At 42.0% G+C, this 17,966-nt stretch overlaps 1 protein-coding gene across 1 annotated transcript in view; it reads left to right on the plus strand.

Moving 5' to 3' along the window:
* The window catches only part of csmd3b (CUB and Sushi multiple domains 3b), a 346,686-nt gene that overhangs the window by 166,683 nt on the left and 162,037 nt on the right, over nucleotides 1-17,966 (plus strand). The window contains exon 7 of the mRNA XM_077547793.1: nucleotides 15,769-15,966. Coding sequence (XP_077403919.1) covers nucleotides 15,769-15,966 — 198 coding nt within the window. The remainder of the gene's footprint in view (nucleotides 1-15,768; nucleotides 15,967-17,966) is intronic.

Raw genomic sequence — 17,966 nt, forward strand, 5'->3', positions numbered from 1 at the left:
CCTGGAACGTCACCTGTGGCCTTTAAAGTGTGATCGGTGTTGGTGTGGGCTCTCACACCATCATAAAAGCTTAATTAACTCTGTAGACAATGTTTTAATTAGAATTTTAACATTATTAACCGTCATCCAAGTACAGCCGTAACCTTGTAATAGTGGGTGGTGGGGACCCAACCCCCTGAGACCCCTCAAAGAAAGGCTTTGAACTCATTTGCTCCCAAAAACATATCAAATGTTCTATTTTTAATATTACCATGCTCCCAAAGACGTATTTATGTGTTTTTTTGGTTTTTTTTATATGGCAAAGCACTACCTTTTTTTTTTATATAAAGCTCCTCAGTGTACTTCAAGACGACACAAGGTAGTGACAAAGAAAGTTTATTTTGTTTGTGCTTGGCAATTGTTAACCTAACATGATTATGTGTTCTGCCGCAACTCGAGGCTGACTCTTTGTCACTGTAACCGCCTGCGTTCCCCACTGACAAAGCGACTGCTCTCTTTCTTCACTACGGCGACATGCATATCTCACACTAGCAGTTTTAGCACACGCGTCTTGTTTTATTTTTTTCCCCCCGCCCTCCTTGTTTCACATCTATTTCTTTCATCTCTTATTTTCACCTACCGTTACCTGCGGCGCGCCGGCAAATACGCATGAGGCTGTGCACATATACGCGAGTGCGGCCCGGGTCATGCATTTCAAATGAGGGAGAAAATGTCAGCACTGTCCCTGGAGACAAAACGGGGGGCGGGGGGGTGTAAAGCCCTGGATGCGAATGCGGAGGTGTGTGTCCGTAATGGAAATGCATAGTACCCATGTTAATCCATCCACAGAAATACAATTTCCCATTGGATTGATATAGTTTTTTTTCGGTAACAAATTGGATTATTAATTATCATACAAGTCTTGGCAAAGGTTGATCAATTGTGTATTATTGAGTATTAACACAGTGTCTTGCAAGTATTTGTATAAGATAAAACGTTAAATGAGCTCAACTTAAATGTAAAGCTGCAACACATACGATGCTAGTTAGCTAGTAGAAGCTAACCTAGCTACCCCTACAAAGACAGTATATTCAGTGGTTTTCTCGTCAAACTTCACAAATAGATGGATTCAAATGTATGTACTGTTAATATAAAAAAATCAATTATTTGTTTACAAAAAAAATTGTCAATGTCAGGAGTCCTGTCTAGTAAATGACAATGACCAACTAAAACAGGAAGTACAAACCTAGCTATTGGCTAGCACAAGAATATAACGTAGAAGTCTATCTTTCCTTGTTAAACATCACCAACAAGGTTCAAGTATACCACTCACAAAAAAAAAAAAAAAAAAAAATCCAGATTAATACCCTTTGCTTACAAAAAAGTAACTCTAGCAAAACATTGGGAAATATAAATTAAAATCGAAAGTAGAAACTTTTTTGCTAATGGTTAGCATTGGAAGCTACCGTAGCATTTTACATCTCCAGTAATTTTTCCTTATTGTCAACCATCACCAGTAGGTGGATAGTTGATGCGTACAAATACACCAGTCACATAATATGCAAGTTAATGCCCTTTATACTCCGGCTCCTGCCACCTAGCTAGTAGCTCATTTACATGACACATGACTAACCCTCCTCAAAAGATGCTCATTTTAGCAAGGTAAGAAAATGGTAAAAAGGTTGCCGTAATTGTTTATCTTTTGGGCATTTGACATTGAAACACATGGCAACTGTTTTAAAATGATGAAAAATGCACGCCTCCTTTAATATCTATGAAAGAGATTCACAAGTTTTATATAGCGGCGCATTGATGTCAGCATGTCCATGTCTCAATGTGACAACGTAGTAATGTCATTACAGTAAATGGATCTCACCTTGACAGGACACTGATGATGTCTCATGTCCAAAGAAATCACAAAAAAATCCAATTTGTGTAAGCCTGAGAAAAATGTCCCTAAAACGAACCAAAACGTGGTTATCGGTGTGACACCTTGGTATTTTAATTAAAAAGTAGCAGGCAGCACAAAAGCAGTTTGATGGGCGGCATATGATATATTGACCCCATCTGAATGATGTTCACTACTTTTTTGTGAACGAAGCAAGGCCAACCTGAAAGTGATTCGTTGATATAAAATCCAGGCCTGTCAGATGCCTTTTGATATTACAGAATCACTTGGAACTTATGTGTACGTCTGTCTTGTCCTGAGTCTTGTCTTGTCTTTTTCTCTCCTGTCTCAAAATAATTCTTTACAATTTGGACAAAATTTGATATACTGTACTGATGATGGATTTTTTTTTTTTTTGCTGTTTTTGGTAATGCCATTTTCAGTCAACAGCAAGCGACAAAAATGGCCTCTGGGTGGATTTTCATGCTTAATATATGTTCCACAAACGCAATATTATTCAAAATAATGTAACATTTTGGAGTTGACTTCCCCTTTAGGTGAGTTAGCATCTGTTTATATTAGTGGTTTCTCATCACATATCCTCAAATCGTAAATCTCGTTGACCTCACTCGTATGGTTAGAAAGAGTACTGGGTAGTCCCTGGTTTTGAGATTGTTTGATACAAATGATTGATTGCCTGAAGGAATTGATGGAAGTGTCAAGCGACTGATGGATGGCCGATGTCATAACTTGAATGTTTGCAAACATCACTCGACTTTGACCGAGTCTATTTTTGTAATCGTACTTAAATGTCACCGTGTTGACATTTCTGAGTCACTCTTTCCACCCATCAACTTATTTAAAACAAACAAACAAACCAAAAACTATCCATTCATAATATGTTCATGAAATCACCCAAATATAACAGTATGTTTGTAATTTTGACCTATGAACGTCATTACATTTACAGGTTTTGGGAGATCGTGTGCTGGTATGCACGCTTGTGTCATTCGGCTCTCCAGGGAGGTTGCCGCGACGTTAGATTTAATAAGTCACACTGCAATAAGCGCGCCTATTAGATACCCCACACAGATTGACACGCACATACTGAAGCTAGCCAAGCAGCACGCGCACTGATGGTTTTAGCACACATACACATATAGCATTTTTTTCTCAAATAGTGGGCCTACTTTAAAAGACAGTGCCAGGGTACGTCGTATAATGGTGTGTTAACCACGGGAAAACAACAATGGTTGCAATGCAGTATGCAAGGTCTTAACTGCCGACACGCATAACACGGGCGTCCTCGAGACCGCAAACGTACAATGGTTGCTTGCAACAGGCAGTTCAACAATAACCTCGGGCCACATGCTCACATTTTTAACTGCAACTTTGCTTGACATAACTTTTAATATACTCGTGATAATGACAAAAACTGCACGGAGCTTCCAGGGTCATCAGCATGTATAAAGTGTTGAGGGTCTTCTGCCCAGATTTAGTTATAACTGCATAGATTTAGTCATAACTGTTTTAATTTACTTATTTCCTCAGTATAGCTTGGTGAATGTATTGAATGAGGTCTGGGGGGGGGCTCCTCTATTTCCACATCAATAGACCATTTGTCTATGGTTGAAGTCGATGTGTATTGGATGATATGCTGTAAAAGTCTTATCTATTTCCAGCTGTCGTCATGTGTATTGAATGCTGTAAAGGTCTGGGGGCTGGGGGCGGTTTCCTGAGGATTTGGGGGTTTTATGATACCGCCTTTCAAGATAGTATAAGAATGCTGTGAGTCCGCTGTAACTACACACTTGCGAGAAGCAGCTGTGTTCTGTAAACTCGCTTGTGTCCGGAATATTCTGTAAAATAAATCCTTCGAAGGACCTGTTTCACCGATCTCCAGTCTGTATTCAGAAAATCAATATTCTCTCTACCCGAAAAACAACGAACACGCGGAGGAAAATATTATTTTCTACAACAAAAGCAAAAGTGAAAAAACTAAGCAGTAAACTGTAAATAAAGTTTTCTAACATTTCACATAATTTCTTAATGTTATTGTTATTTTTTTAAGTTTTTCTAGTGTCAGCATCATTTTTATAAAGGGGAAATTTAAATAAATCCATGTATACATGGAAACTTCCCTGTATCTTATTGAGTGATAAATGCATGCGGATGTAGCTAATTTGGGGTTTCCATCAGGGTTTGTAAAAGGTTTCAGAAGATCTTCGCAGCCAGCGAAAAATTGTCTGAATATGTTCGAAATGTCTTTGGGACAAGTCAAAACTGTCTGTGTACGTCTTACAAATCCTGATAAAAACCCTAAATTCGTTACGTTTGCTAGCATTTACTGCTCATCTTTATCAGCCTTCAGATTGGTAAAACAATGTCACAGTGACGAATATTTGCACCCATAATTCCCCGGCTGATAATCAGTCCATCCCTACTAGTGCGGTGCTGGGCTCCAGTGGACATACTGTATGTTAATATAGGCCACTTTTTGCATAAAAGCAATGCTTGAACTTTCAATCAAGTCTTCAACCAGAGGCGAAGAAACTTATGCCGAGACACCCACACATGCTGGGTATGTCTCTACAGGCACTAATGTGTACATGGCGTACTGGTTAATGATTCATACATCACTTAGCAGCATTAACCTTGCATAGGCCCCCACCCTGCTGTCAGCACGCTCACTGTCACTTTCTTTGAGGACAAGTCAAAGATCCGTCTGAAGTGGCAGCTGGAGGGGAGGGTAAAAAAAAAAAAAACTCCCTCCGGTGACCCCTAGGGGTGTCACTGTTCATTACTGCAATTGCATCAAACAGGGAGACTCTTTCAAAGTCGGCAGTTCTTGGAAGGAGAACTTCAGGAAAGGTTATATAGTTGGTAAACAGAGAAACAGTTAAATGCTACGGGTGATGATTGTGATGTTTCCCAATGGTTTCTCCATACAGCAACCGTGATCATCATGATCTCTTTGTCCCGGGGTACTGGACTGACTGTAAAGCTCACTTTGGTCAAGGTTGAGCTGCGGCACATCATCTTCTTGGGACTGAACATCATAGTGACAATGGCTGATCGAACCCTGACACTTAAGCGAGGAAGACATTGAAAAAGAAAAGAAAAGAAGAGTGCATGTATGCGAGCGAAGAAGTGTCGTGCGCTATTGATCAGCTCTCGAGCTCTGTTCAATGTCACATGTGGCATCTGATCTTCTTTTGGAAATCTCTTTCTCTCAGCCTCTCTGCTTCTTTGTGGTGTTCAGTCTCTTAATGGATATCGATTCAGTCTTAGGGACATACTGTAGCTTTCGATCTGCCTGCGCTAACCCCGTCTGCCTCTACAATCTCTCGCTGAGGTGAGGCCATCTTTCCAGATGGCACTCCTTTCAAAGTGCCTGCGTGTGCATGTGTCGCACACATAACAATTTCCTATTGGTCGCCGGCTCCCTCCCCCTGGGCCTAACGACCCGTTATTGATCGGTCCAATTAGCATTCACGCCTTTTAATTAATACTGGAGCCTGGTATTCACGGGTGCATGCAGCTCGTTTGAGGCAGGAAAGGTGATCATTTTTTGGTCACTTATGGAAATCCCTCTGAGCATTATTCAAAATTGTTGATATCCAGTTTCAGATCCATGTACTAGTCTTGACTAGTAAGACACTTCAGCACATTAGAAAGACTTGTTTAATCGCCATTTTGCATTCCACTGCTGAAAATGCCCTTTTCACACTGCACTTGGTGTTCACCGTGTGACAGGGCGCAGGGACGAGAGCGCCCAAGCGTAAGCTTGCCCATATTTGGAAGACATTGCTTAGCGACCTACCAGGAACTAGCATGGTGACACTATTACTGTTAGCACTCTGAAACTACTCTGCCTATTGGATGTGCCTTGTAACGTCACGTCTACAGCGCTCCCGAATTTAAATTTAGGTACCACTAGGCACGACTAGAGGGGCTAGATGTTAGCCAGTCAAATTTCATTATGTCATTGCTAGTACTAATAACACACATTTGTCAACTTAATAACTATTTCTGTGCTAGTTGCTGTGCTAGTGTAAGCAAAGAGCATACTGGTACATGGAGTTTAAACTGGATATCCTAGATCAGTGGCGTCAAAGTCAGAACCTCGAGGGCCTCAGTCCTGCATGTTTTAGAAGTTTCCTACGTTCAACACAGCTGATTCATATTTAAATCATTTGCACCCAAAAATGTATCAATACGTACTTTGAATGTTTTAAGTGTCCCAAAGACATATTTATATGTTGTTGTTTTTTTTAAGCTAGAGCATACAGAAGCCTTTGATGCAGCCTCTAAACTGCAGAGAACGGGTGAAGAAATGGTATTAATTACTAAAACGGCCAGCAGGTGGCAGCAGAGTGCAAGAGATCAACCAGGGACATGTTGAAAAAACCTTATTTACTCACAGTTCTAAACAGATTCATGATTAATGATGAAACTTAGCTGTATTCTAATGCTGCAAAACGGATAGAAATTTACTTTTTCCTGATGAAAGAAGAGACTGTAATATTTATTTTGGTAGGTTCCATGTTTTTATAGCAATACAACACAATATTCTGCGGCCCTTGCAAAATCAGTCAAAATCCAGTGAAACAGCCGGGAGCTAAGGGGGTTGCTTCAGTGAAAATGTCTGAGAGTGAATGAGTTAAGCTCATCAGCAAGCTCTGCGGGAGCCTGATAATGATCCCGATCATTGAATCAGGTGTGTTGGAGTACAGAAACCTCAAAAACATGCAGGACTCAGGCCCACGTGGACCGGACTCTGACACTTGTGTTTGGAAGAAATTTCACCAGTCAACACGAAATTGGGCAGACATGCCTGTCATAACAGAACGCACATAAAAGTCTTCAAGACCCACACATTGAATTGAACAGTCAGTCATTTGGGCTTGAAGCAGCCATTTTGGGCCAGGTTCCAAGACTATTATTTTGGCAAACTCCTGCGAGGGAATTCACCCAAATGAACCCCAGCCGGAGGCAGGTATCTTTGACAGATGGTGTCCACTAAATTGCCTCGATTTTTTTGCCTACGCTGTCAAGTGTTGGCATAACATGTTGACAAAGTTTGATTATTTTGCGGATTCACTATTGTAAAGGAGGCGCCTCTCACAACAATGGTATGTTTGTGAAATGCATGGACAGCTTTATTGAAGCGGGCATTGATCACCCCAGCATGGAGCGGGAAGCATTCACATGATCTTGTCTACACATACACGGGCTTATTGCACACATGCAGAGCAGCAAAGTGGAGGTGAAGGGCCTCTAATTGGGCCTCCTCGCACACGGCCGTGCGAGCGCTCGGACGGCCGTCATTATGTGCTCATTCACTTACAGACACAATGGGTGGCAAATCAAATGGAAGTCGGCATGTTGGGCTGGCGTCTCGGCAACAGAGAATCTGGCTGGCCGCAAATGAGTTAATTGCGGCGGACGGCGCCGCCGTCTCCAAAACGATCGACCCGTTCCTGGCAGTCACTCACGTGTCACCCGGATAGTTATGCGGCAATGTGATTGGATGATTGGCTGTCACTCAGGTGCCATTGCTTATTCATGTCAAGCTTTTTGGAACAGGTGGAGATTCGCAAATTGATTTTTCTTTGGACTGCAACTTTTTTTTACTATAGTATGCGATAAAAGAGCATTTTGTGTGAAAAAAAAGACTTTGAGACTTTAATAATGAAGGACTTGTAATGGAAAAATGCAATCGTCATACAACTCAGATGGTTGGTCTTGGTAGACGTCTTTGAAAGATGAGAAAATACTCAGTGTTGACCTTGCTGAAAAGAAAAAAAAAAACCTCCCTGCTTTTTGTAGCAGGTCTTTTTTGCAGTAGGCTTAGCCAGAATGCCGTGAACACTAACCTGGACTTTATCTGGTTGTCCAGAATGGCGCTAAAATCGCCTGGGGTTGCTTACCTACTTCTCAGCTAACCCTGTGACTAATCGTTCACACGGCACACATACAACATCAAGGCATCAACACTGTAAAGCCAAACTCCCGGGCGCTGCAGGGATGAAGGTGTGTTTGCCGTGTAATAAAGACCCAGCGAGACGTTGGCGGTCGGTTGCCCCCCGGCCCTGTAATGTTTGATCTCCACGAGCATTAGCGGCACGCTAGCATGGGTACAAACGTATCTACGCGGCTGCCAGATGTCGTCGGATACAACCTCTTTCCCCCCCCCCTTCCGCTGTTGGTGCCGCCATAAATAATGATAATTGCGTTTAATTACACCGGCGCTGAGGTGGCCGCGATCGTAGCTTTATTAGAGATGTTCATCACTGTCTTTGTAAGGTTGCGCCTGTGACAGTTAGTTGCTGACAACTTAGCTTTACATTCTAACATGGGTTTGTAAAATTTTTCAGAAGTGGCAAAACGAGGTCCAGAAAGAAAAACTCTGCCACAGTTTGTTTTTAGCCCCTTGCGCTAGCTAGCTAGCTTCCTAGCAGGTATCCAAGCACCCGGGGATCTCGCTAGCCAGCACCTGGAGCTATAGCCAAACTGTGGCAGGGTTTTTACTTTATGGAGCTGGATTTGACACCTCTGAATATTGGGATGCTAAATGTGAAAAGAGTTCTCATTTCAAACCATGTTGGATCTGGATCAGATCCAGGTTATCCTTCAGCAGCATTATGTATTTACCTTGGGAAAAAAAAACATTTCAAATGTTGAAAAGTAGATTTTCCAATACCTTTCGAAGGGCTTGCCTTAAGCACACTCAAAAAGGCATCTTATTTTGCAAGGACATGCACCCTTGTTAGAAGTTCACCCATTTGAGGTGGGCCAGACACAACACCCCCAACCCACAGGAAATGACTCTGTAATGTACCATGTAAAGTTGGGGGGGGGGGCTCTGAAAGCGGTATTACCCACTGACAACTAAGCTGTTAGACGTTAATCATGAAATTTTATGCAAAAAGTCTCAAGAAATAGCCTGAAAATATATATGTAATTTTTTGTTGCATTGGTTTGTAAAAAAAATAGACATCCATCCAGCCAGTTGTGAAATGTTGCTGCATGCTTTGAATGGGTACAAGTAGCTCCATCTGGTGGACACATAAAATAAAAATGTAAATCATAAAGACCAATGTGCAATCAAAAAATGACTGTTTCATTTTTTTGTCAATTCACAGAACATCATTGTTTCTGTAGCTTTGCCATTTTAGGCTCATAAAAAAAAAATGCGTCTATGCAGTATACTCACTGGGAAATTTAGTCTATATCATCATCTCATAAGGGATTTAAGGAAGTTACTCTGTACAATTGTTTACTTCACCCATTCGTCATCCTTTTGTTAAACGTTTTCCCAGCGTGATTGTCTTTAAACTGCTTAATTTTTACCATGCGAAAGCTTTTATGTGTAGAATTTGTCACATTTTCAAACAGCGGGCTGGCTCATCGCCACGTTCATCTTCTCATTTAAAAGCCACACATTCAATAACGCCATTATCGCATTGCGTGTGTGCGCCTGTCGGCGTATGTGCAAATTCAGCCGTCATTGTTGGGCATTAGAAGAATTTGCTTTTGAGCGCACATGTGAATGACAGCTCAGCGGATGCTTTATTAAAAGTGAAGGGAGACGGACGTCCTCCCGCTGTCAATACTGCTAATATATCACAAATATTAGAGCTGAAAGCACTAAATGTCATCTCTTCTGAAAGGATTAAAAAAAAAAAATCATTACCAAGTTTTGCCGACTGCTGAAGAAGTTTTCATGAGCTTCAATCTTTTTTAGATGGATGCATAATGATGCAAAAGAGGAGTGATTAAACTCTTTAAATCGTTTTATGGTGTCACAATATGTCCCAAAAAAGTGGCTGAAAAGTCATTTTTCCTTAACAAATCCGCTTTTGTTCACAAATAACACTCTAAGCAATATTACAGTAATACAAGGATTTATATTAAATATTAATTAGAAATAGATTATCATTCTTAATATAAACCGAGGACCTCCTATAATGGCTTTTAAGTTTGCCCACCAGATGGCGCCTCTCTTTACCTCATTCAAAGCATGCAGCAAAACATAACTAACACCTTTTCACAGTTTTCTACAAACTATGGTACTTTTGCTGTTGATGTTGGATGGCGTCCACGCCCACATTTTAGTAAACATGGAATCTAATAAGTCACTGTAAAAGCTGCATGGATAATCACAATGTCCGCTAGCCAGAGACCTGTCACTTACCTCACATTACCATTACGGAAACTCGTAACTTCCACACGCCTATGAACCATAAATACATTGTATAGATCTGTATATTACTGTAATGTATTCGTGAATGTCAAGTGACGGCGCAGGTCGGAGCAGTAGGACGGACGGGGCCAGGTGGTTGTGGAAGACTTTGAAAGTGAAGAGGAGTACTTTGAACTTGATGCATGGTGGGATGAGAAGACAGTGAAGGTTCTTGGGGGGGCTGCCGGGTGGGGGGGGGGGGGGGGGGGTGGCTTCAGGCCTCTGGAGTGGAAATGTTTGAGTGAATTGTGAATATTTTGAAGTGCTCGGAGGGCTTTGGAGGATGAGCCTTAAACCTTTGACAACGCTGCAAAAAAACAGGAAGAAGTTACATATAACTTTTTTTAAAGAAATACCGAGCTCAAACTCAAAGATTTTTGCAGCATTGCATTCACTCTATTTTAACAGTTTGACAACAAATATTTGTTGTTGTTTTTTTTTGTTTTTGTTTTTTAATTAACTCAAAATACAGCCATTAATATCAAACCCCTGGCAACAAAAGTGAGTAGACCCCCAAGTCTAAATGTCCAAATTGAACACAGCTTGTCATTTTTGCTCCTACTAGCTATTAATAGCTGTATTTTGAGTTTATTTATATATTCAATAAGTATACACTGTGCACTTGCTGTTTTTCAATAGACCATTAACTCATTCACTGCCATTGACGGCTACAGACGTCAAAATTTCATTTCAACTTTTTCTATTTGTTTAACATTTTTTCCCCCACTTTTGTTAACAAGAGTAAACTATTTTTATTGTACACTTAGAACAGATATAACATTTGCGATTAATCGTGAGTTAACTAGTGAATTCATGTGATTAACTCTTTGACTGCCAGACGTTTTCAGAAAAGGGATGCCGTGGGTGCCAGCTGATTTAAGCATTTTGACTGATCTTTTGACTGATCTTTCAAGGTCCACAGAAAATTATGTGTTTGGACTATGGAAACACACATACAACCAAATGAAAGATTGGACTCTCATCTTTCATCAGAAAAAAAAGTTTGTTTCTACCTTATTCCGTTTTTGAGTAATCAACAATAGAAAATGGTTAGTTTCACCTCTGTTTTGAAACAAGCGTCTTTTAACGTCTTTGGCACTCCTCCACAGGATTTTACTAAACGTTATTTAACGTTTTTGGCAGTCAAAGAGTTAAATAGGAAGGTGGGTTGCTTGCATGTAAGCTTACTGGGAGTCCATCTCGTCAAACGAATAATGACCAAATATGGGCACTACTTCCGAAGAGCTCCAATATAAATCCAGTGAGATTGCACTTGTTTAATCAAATAAAAGTTGGATTTGTACCCGCTTGGGGCAATACATTTTGACAAATGATATTGAAAAAGGAGTGAACTTAAGCAATTCATGAACGTAAGGGACCCAAAACATTTTTCTTGTAAGAAGATGGAGTCAAAGAACTGGTAGAAGATGAACGCGCCACATTTGAATATCCCTCCAAATCTGATAGATTTTATGGAAAATGCTTCCAAATGGATTTTCTGCTGGATTCATCCGTCACACATGTTAAATGGATCTTTTATGCCTTCTTTGAGGTTTTTTTTCTACACGTATCCGTTCTGCAGAGGAAAAAAAAAATGCAAAGTTGACTCCTCTTTAATCCGAGGTGGTGCTGACGGAGGTGCAAAAATTTACCAAGTCATTGAATCTCTATAGCTTTTTTTCCGTCGTGTCATCTTTCTCACTAAAACCTGCGTTAAAGCGCCGGCGCCATTCTTACTTTTCTTCCGTCGTTCCTTTATTTTTTCTTACCCGTAACTGTAATTGCTTATCTTGGGAGAAATAAAAGTCCAGGTAAATGCTTGCCTGAGTATGTACGGCGGGGGTTCGATGACTGTAGCCCCGGCCACTCCGTATCTACGTGCGTGTGACGAATGCAGATCAGCCTACAGATGGGCCATAAAAGCAGCAGCTTGTAATGAAGCGACTGAGACCGAAATTATGGTTATGGCAGACCAGAGGGGGGTGCGGGGAGGGGGCGTAAGGGTTGAGGAAGAGCGAGGCAGAGATGGAAAGACGGAGCGAGTAATTAGGGAGGAAGAAAAGGTGAGGATAAATAATTGAGGGCACGCCGCAGTAAACCAGCGAGAGAGTCTGGCGTGGCTGCTGGCGGCCGAATAAAGCGCCGTGATGGAACTGTGAGAAGTCGGCAAACTCACGCGGGCAGATCAAAGACAGCTTTACTTTTACAATGTGAAGTAGCGAGCCGCCGCTACATGGCAGATTTGTAAGCGGTTATTTTACGGGGCTTTACAATATACAAGCGAGTCTGGATTTAGAACTGCGGAAGTGTAGTACCACTTTGTGCCACCACTTGCTGAGTATTTGTTTTATGCTCTGTTTGTAACAATTTTGTGCTAATTTATTTTAATGGTATTTCACATTGCAGTATAAAATCTGCAATATACAGAAGAGCTACAAAGTTAGCCAGTGCTAATAAGCATGTAACACTTTTAGTTGTGTTTATTTTATTTTTCAAAGTATTCTTTTGCACCTGTTCTCATTCTCTCAGCGTCAAGAAATGGGAGATTATCACATATACTTTGAAGAAACAAAATTACTAGCTTGTTTTCCAAATCCTTGCTCCTCTCCAAAAATAGGCAAAAGCATGCGCGCTTCAAGATGTTGATTTGTCACTCCTAGTTGAAGTTTACTGTAGAACTGGCATAAAGCAGAAGAGAAATGAACACTTCATAGTTCAACACCAACATGTTTAAACCATATAGTAACAACGATATGTTAGCTTTAATGCTAACATATAATGTGAAACACCACAGACAGGCTAATGGAAATTATACTCAACAAAAATATAAACGCAACACTTTTGGTTTTTGCTCCCATTTTTTTTACAAGATTAACTCAAAGGTCTAAAACTTTTTCCGCACACATAATATCACCATTTCTCTCAAATATTGCTCACAAACCAGTCTAAATCGGTGATAGTGAGCACTTCTCCTTTGCCGAGATAATCCATCCCACCTCACAGGTGTGCCATATCGAGATGCTGATTAGCCACCATGATTAGTGCACAGGTGTCAGTACTGACTGTTTTTGGGTCCCCAGAGCCCCCCACACCACCCCCAATAAAACAAAACGGTGGTTTTGTGGGCAGTCTAAGGCACATCTGTGCAGCTAAGGTGGGATTGATTATTTTGGCAAAGGAGAAGTACTCACTATCACAGATTTAGACTAGTTTGTGAACAATATTTGAGAGAAATGCTGATCTTGTGTATGTGGAAGAAGTTTTAGATCTTTGAGGAAATCTCCTAAAAATGGGAGCAAAACAAAAGTGTTGCATTTATATTTTTGTTGAGCATAGCAGACATTTTACAGTAATTATGAACCATCAAACAAGTGCTATAACCAACATACATAAAACAATACTCACAGGCATATTTTATCTCTGCTCTGTAGGAATAACAACTGTTAATGGAGGTTAGTTGGAGACCTTCTCTGCCTCTTCTTCTAAATCTTCTTTTTATGCCTATCTACCTATGCGTTTAAATGTGAAACCCCTCCCAAAAAAATCCACAATATATCATGTCGGTGCAAGATGAACCACAATGCAGTGGGGGTTCACTTGGAATGAGAGAGATCAAACGATTGGAACGAGGGAATGGAATTTAATGGAAACTTGAATGAAAAAGTGATGAAAGCAATGTGGCAATGCGGCTCCTGTGTGTGTAGTATTAAACGTGTCTCTGATAGGACGACAAACCACCACAAGCATCCCGGCACCCAACACCTCAGGGTACAAAATCAATAGGCCAGCAGGTTGCAACCCAACATCCAATCACAGGGGTGGGGGTGGGGGGGGGGGCGCCACAATGATGGATGACCCTGCGTGTGTATGTGTGTGTTGAGATAAGAGGGTCGGCGAGGGGTCTTTAGCGAAGGCATTCTCACGAAAAGACTCCACAGAGAAGCTCGAACCAAAGTAATTACTGTACATAAAAGTATGTTCATTTCCTTTCTTTTTTTTTTTACTGGTTTGTCTGCAGGCCGAGACTCGTTTGGAGGCAAATTTATCCCGCCATTAAGTCAATTACGTCCTCGTTTTCTCCTTTCCCAAAAAGTTTTAAGCACGGCGGCCCTCATTAGCCGAGTAATGGATGCTATTCATATTGACGAAGCTTTTTCGTGAAAGGAGGAGGGACGTCTTGGGCGAGTGATGAGCGTCGCCACGGCAACAATAGCGAGGCGTCTGAATTTAATGAACGATCTAGAAGTCGTTAATTCGCATGATGGCGATCAATCGTCACCGAACCACCGGCTCTTCTGGGGGGGTCCTGTACTTACATCTATTACCATGTAATTAAACATCTGTTACATAGTAATTAACCATTAACATATACATTAATAATAAAGTACAAAACATGCATTAATTTAAAGCAACAAGTTTGTATTAGAATAGCTGAAACTCTTTTTTTCAATTTAATTAGGGCATTAACTTTGGAGGTAAATTTGTTCCAGAGTAATTTACTCACTTGATTTAAAATCACAATTCCTCAAATGTGGACTAGGAAGGCTAATGCTAAAATTACTAGCAAAAGCTTCAGAGATCGTCAAGCTTCCTCTTTTCTTTCCCCAACACAACCCATCTGTCTCCTTCCCAGTCGCCCCTTCAATCATCACGCACATTCTAGAGAGATTGATGAGGCTAAATTGTGTTAACAATTAAGTTTTAATCATTGTATGTAGGCATAGCGAGGTGGCAAAGTGCAATGACTTACCATAAAACATTAGAAAATTCAGCCTCACAACCTCTTGTTGTTTATCTGGCAACCGTTTTAGACCTCCTTTCCCCACCCTTCCCCATTTTCCCATCTTGATGACATCTGACATCTTTGACTCGCGCCGAGGGATTCTGCTTTTCATAATGGCGCCTGCTCTCAGGAGACCATTTGCTTTCAACATATCCTGCACCTTGACAGAGCTGGAAAAACTTGTCAAGTCGGTGGAAGACGAGTCAGTTCCGTCCCAGCGACTGCGCTTTCCTCTGCGTCTGAATCTAAAAAAACTTCAATAACATTTCTTGGCATCCGGCCGTTGCGACCGCAGAGCACACAAATGCTCTCGCAGGACGCGGCGGTCTGCGCTGGCACATGACGGCGGCACATGGAGGCAAACATCTGCTTGTCTTCACGGGCCTTGTCTCCTGTTGGCAGAGTGTGAAAGTCTCACTTCCTACATGGCCTCATGCGTGATGCTCATCGGAACAATCAAGATAATTTGCTACTTAGCATTGTAATCTTTTTCTATGGCACCAGGATACACTTGATCTGCTTGCAGTGTAAGTCTTGGTCTCAGACTGCAGATGGTTGAATGTGAATGTGTAGTTGTGTAAAAGTTGTTTCCGAAACTGGACCAGGACCAATATTTCCAGGAAAAAAAAGCCAGAATTTGCTTTAGCTTTTCCCTTTTGGAGTCAAATTGGAACCACCTGCTAAATTTGCAACATCTTTTACACAGTCCGCACTCCTCTGAGTTCCATTCCCGTCATCAACCACCTCTGAATTGAAATCTATAAGCGCTCCAATGGGATACATTGTGCTCTTCTATGACCATAAATGTACTGCTTTAGTGATGCTCCGCCCAGTTCAACCGACTCCCTCTCTCGTCATCTCTACCTGCAGAACTCCACAGTACTTCCTGCGGGAACCCCGGCATCCCGCCCAAAGCCATGCTAAGCGGCGGCGGGCGCTTCGCCGTGGGGGACAGCGTGCGCTACAGCTGCGTGTCCGGCTACGTTCTGGACGGCCACGCCACGCTCACCTGCGTGCTCAATGCAGGGAACACGGCCGTGTGGGACTTCCCCGCTCCCATCTGCCGAGGTACACACCGCAGCATGCTGGTCAATGTGCTCTTGTAACTTTATTGAATGAATTGTGTGTGCGGGGGGGAAGCCTGTCACATGCATGTGAGTGTGTGTCCTTTTATGTGTGTGTGGGCGAGGGGGTCGAGGATTGTTTTTGTGGTCTTTGTTCATCATGCCACAACATTCCGCCCATGTTTTTGTCCGTATTGACATATCTCCCAACCAAGTAGGCCTAAACACACAAGCCACATTTCCACCAAATTCCACTTGTTTGGCAAGCGTACACTTTAAGTTGCCAAAAAGTGGTACAATGTGTTCTTTTAATACAAGGAAAATGATTTTTTGTAAGAATGTGCACCTCTACTGGTCATAATCAACCTTATCACTTTCAAACCATAATTTCCAAACACTAAACCTCATAATCCCCTAACCCATAACCCTTAGTTTTAACCAACTGTTTTAAGATTTAACCATAACCCAATAACACCGACCTCTAATCTCAATCCAATCCCTCTAGTTCCAAACTCCCCAACACTAGTGCCTTAACTCCTAATCTTAATCGCATTTCACAAACCCTAAACCTCACTGTTATCCCTAACCCTAATTTCTACACCTAACCCAATCCTAAAACCTGAACTCACAATGCCAGCATCAAGCCTAACCCTTAACTCCTTACTTCAACCCCTAACTATAGTACCAACCCAAACCCTAAATCCTAACCTCTCATCCTATATCCCATTCCCTATTATTGTATCCATAATGTAACCTCATAATCTCCAGCCCTGACCTAAACCCCTTATCCTTTAATATAGCCTAATGATCCCCAAACTCTTAGGCCCTTGAACCCATCTTTCAACGCGTACCCTGTAACCCTATACTCCTCTAACCCCAATTCCTAACTCTCTCCCGAACGAATCACCTTAATCCAGGGGTACGGGACCCGGTCACTCGAGAGCCACTCGCCTGTTGTCGATGTCTCCCTCCACCAACACAGCTGACTCTAATCACCATTTTATCAGCCAACTCTGTAGAAGCCTGTTAATGATCCTTTTCATCGTGTTGGTGGGGGGACACTCTCAAGGAGCAGGGTTCCCTACCCATGCCTAAACCTATAACCACCAACTCCATGATTCCCCAACCTTAATACAATCCCGGGCCCATCCATGCCTCATTTTTTTTTCTGTTGATTCGGGGTCAAGTCACAGGGGCAGAATCTTAAGCAAGGAAGCCCAGACTTGACTCTCCCCAGCCACTTTGTCGAGCTTGTCGGCGCGGATCCTGAGGCATTCCCTGTCCAACCGTAGTCTCTCCAACGTCTGCTGGGTCGTCCCTGGGACCTCGTCCCAGTGGGACGTGCCCAAACACTTCACAGGAAGGCATGTAGAAAGCATCTTAACTAGATTCCTTAGCCATATCATCTGGGTCCTCTGGATGTACTCTGCATCCCTCTCAGATGACCGAGCTTCTTGCCTTATGTCTAAGGAAGAGCCCAGAAACTCATTTCGGCTGCTTGTATCCAGTCTTTCGGTCACGACCCACCGTGTAAGTGAGGGTAGGGATGCAAATTAACCGGTAAATTGATAGTGTTGAAGAAAATAATATTTTTCCTTCCGCGTGTTCGTTTTCTTCCGGGTAGCTTTTATTTCTACAGAATATTCCGGACACAAGCGAGTTTACAGAACACAGCTGCAGCTTCTCGCAAGTGTGTAGTTACAGCGGACTCACAGCATTCTTATACTATCTTGAAAGGCAGTATGACCAAAAACCCCCAAACCCCCAGGAAACAGCCCCCAGCCATGAGTTAAGACGTTTACAGCATTCAATACACATGACGACAGCCGGAAGTAGATAAGACTTTTACAGCATATCATCCAATACACATTGACTTCAACCACAGACACTGGCCCATTGATGTGGAAACAGATGAGGTCCTTCAGACATGACGACACGAGCAGAAATTGCGACAGCACTTACAAAGACACATCCACAGATAAAAGTTCTACTAAGGAAATAAGT

Source organism: Vanacampus margaritifer, chromosome 17, assembly GCF_051991255.1.
Source record: "Vanacampus margaritifer isolate UIUO_Vmar chromosome 17, RoL_Vmar_1.0, whole genome shotgun sequence".
Classification (NCBI taxonomy): Eukaryota; Metazoa; Chordata; class Actinopteri; order Syngnathiformes; family Syngnathidae; genus Vanacampus; species Vanacampus margaritifer.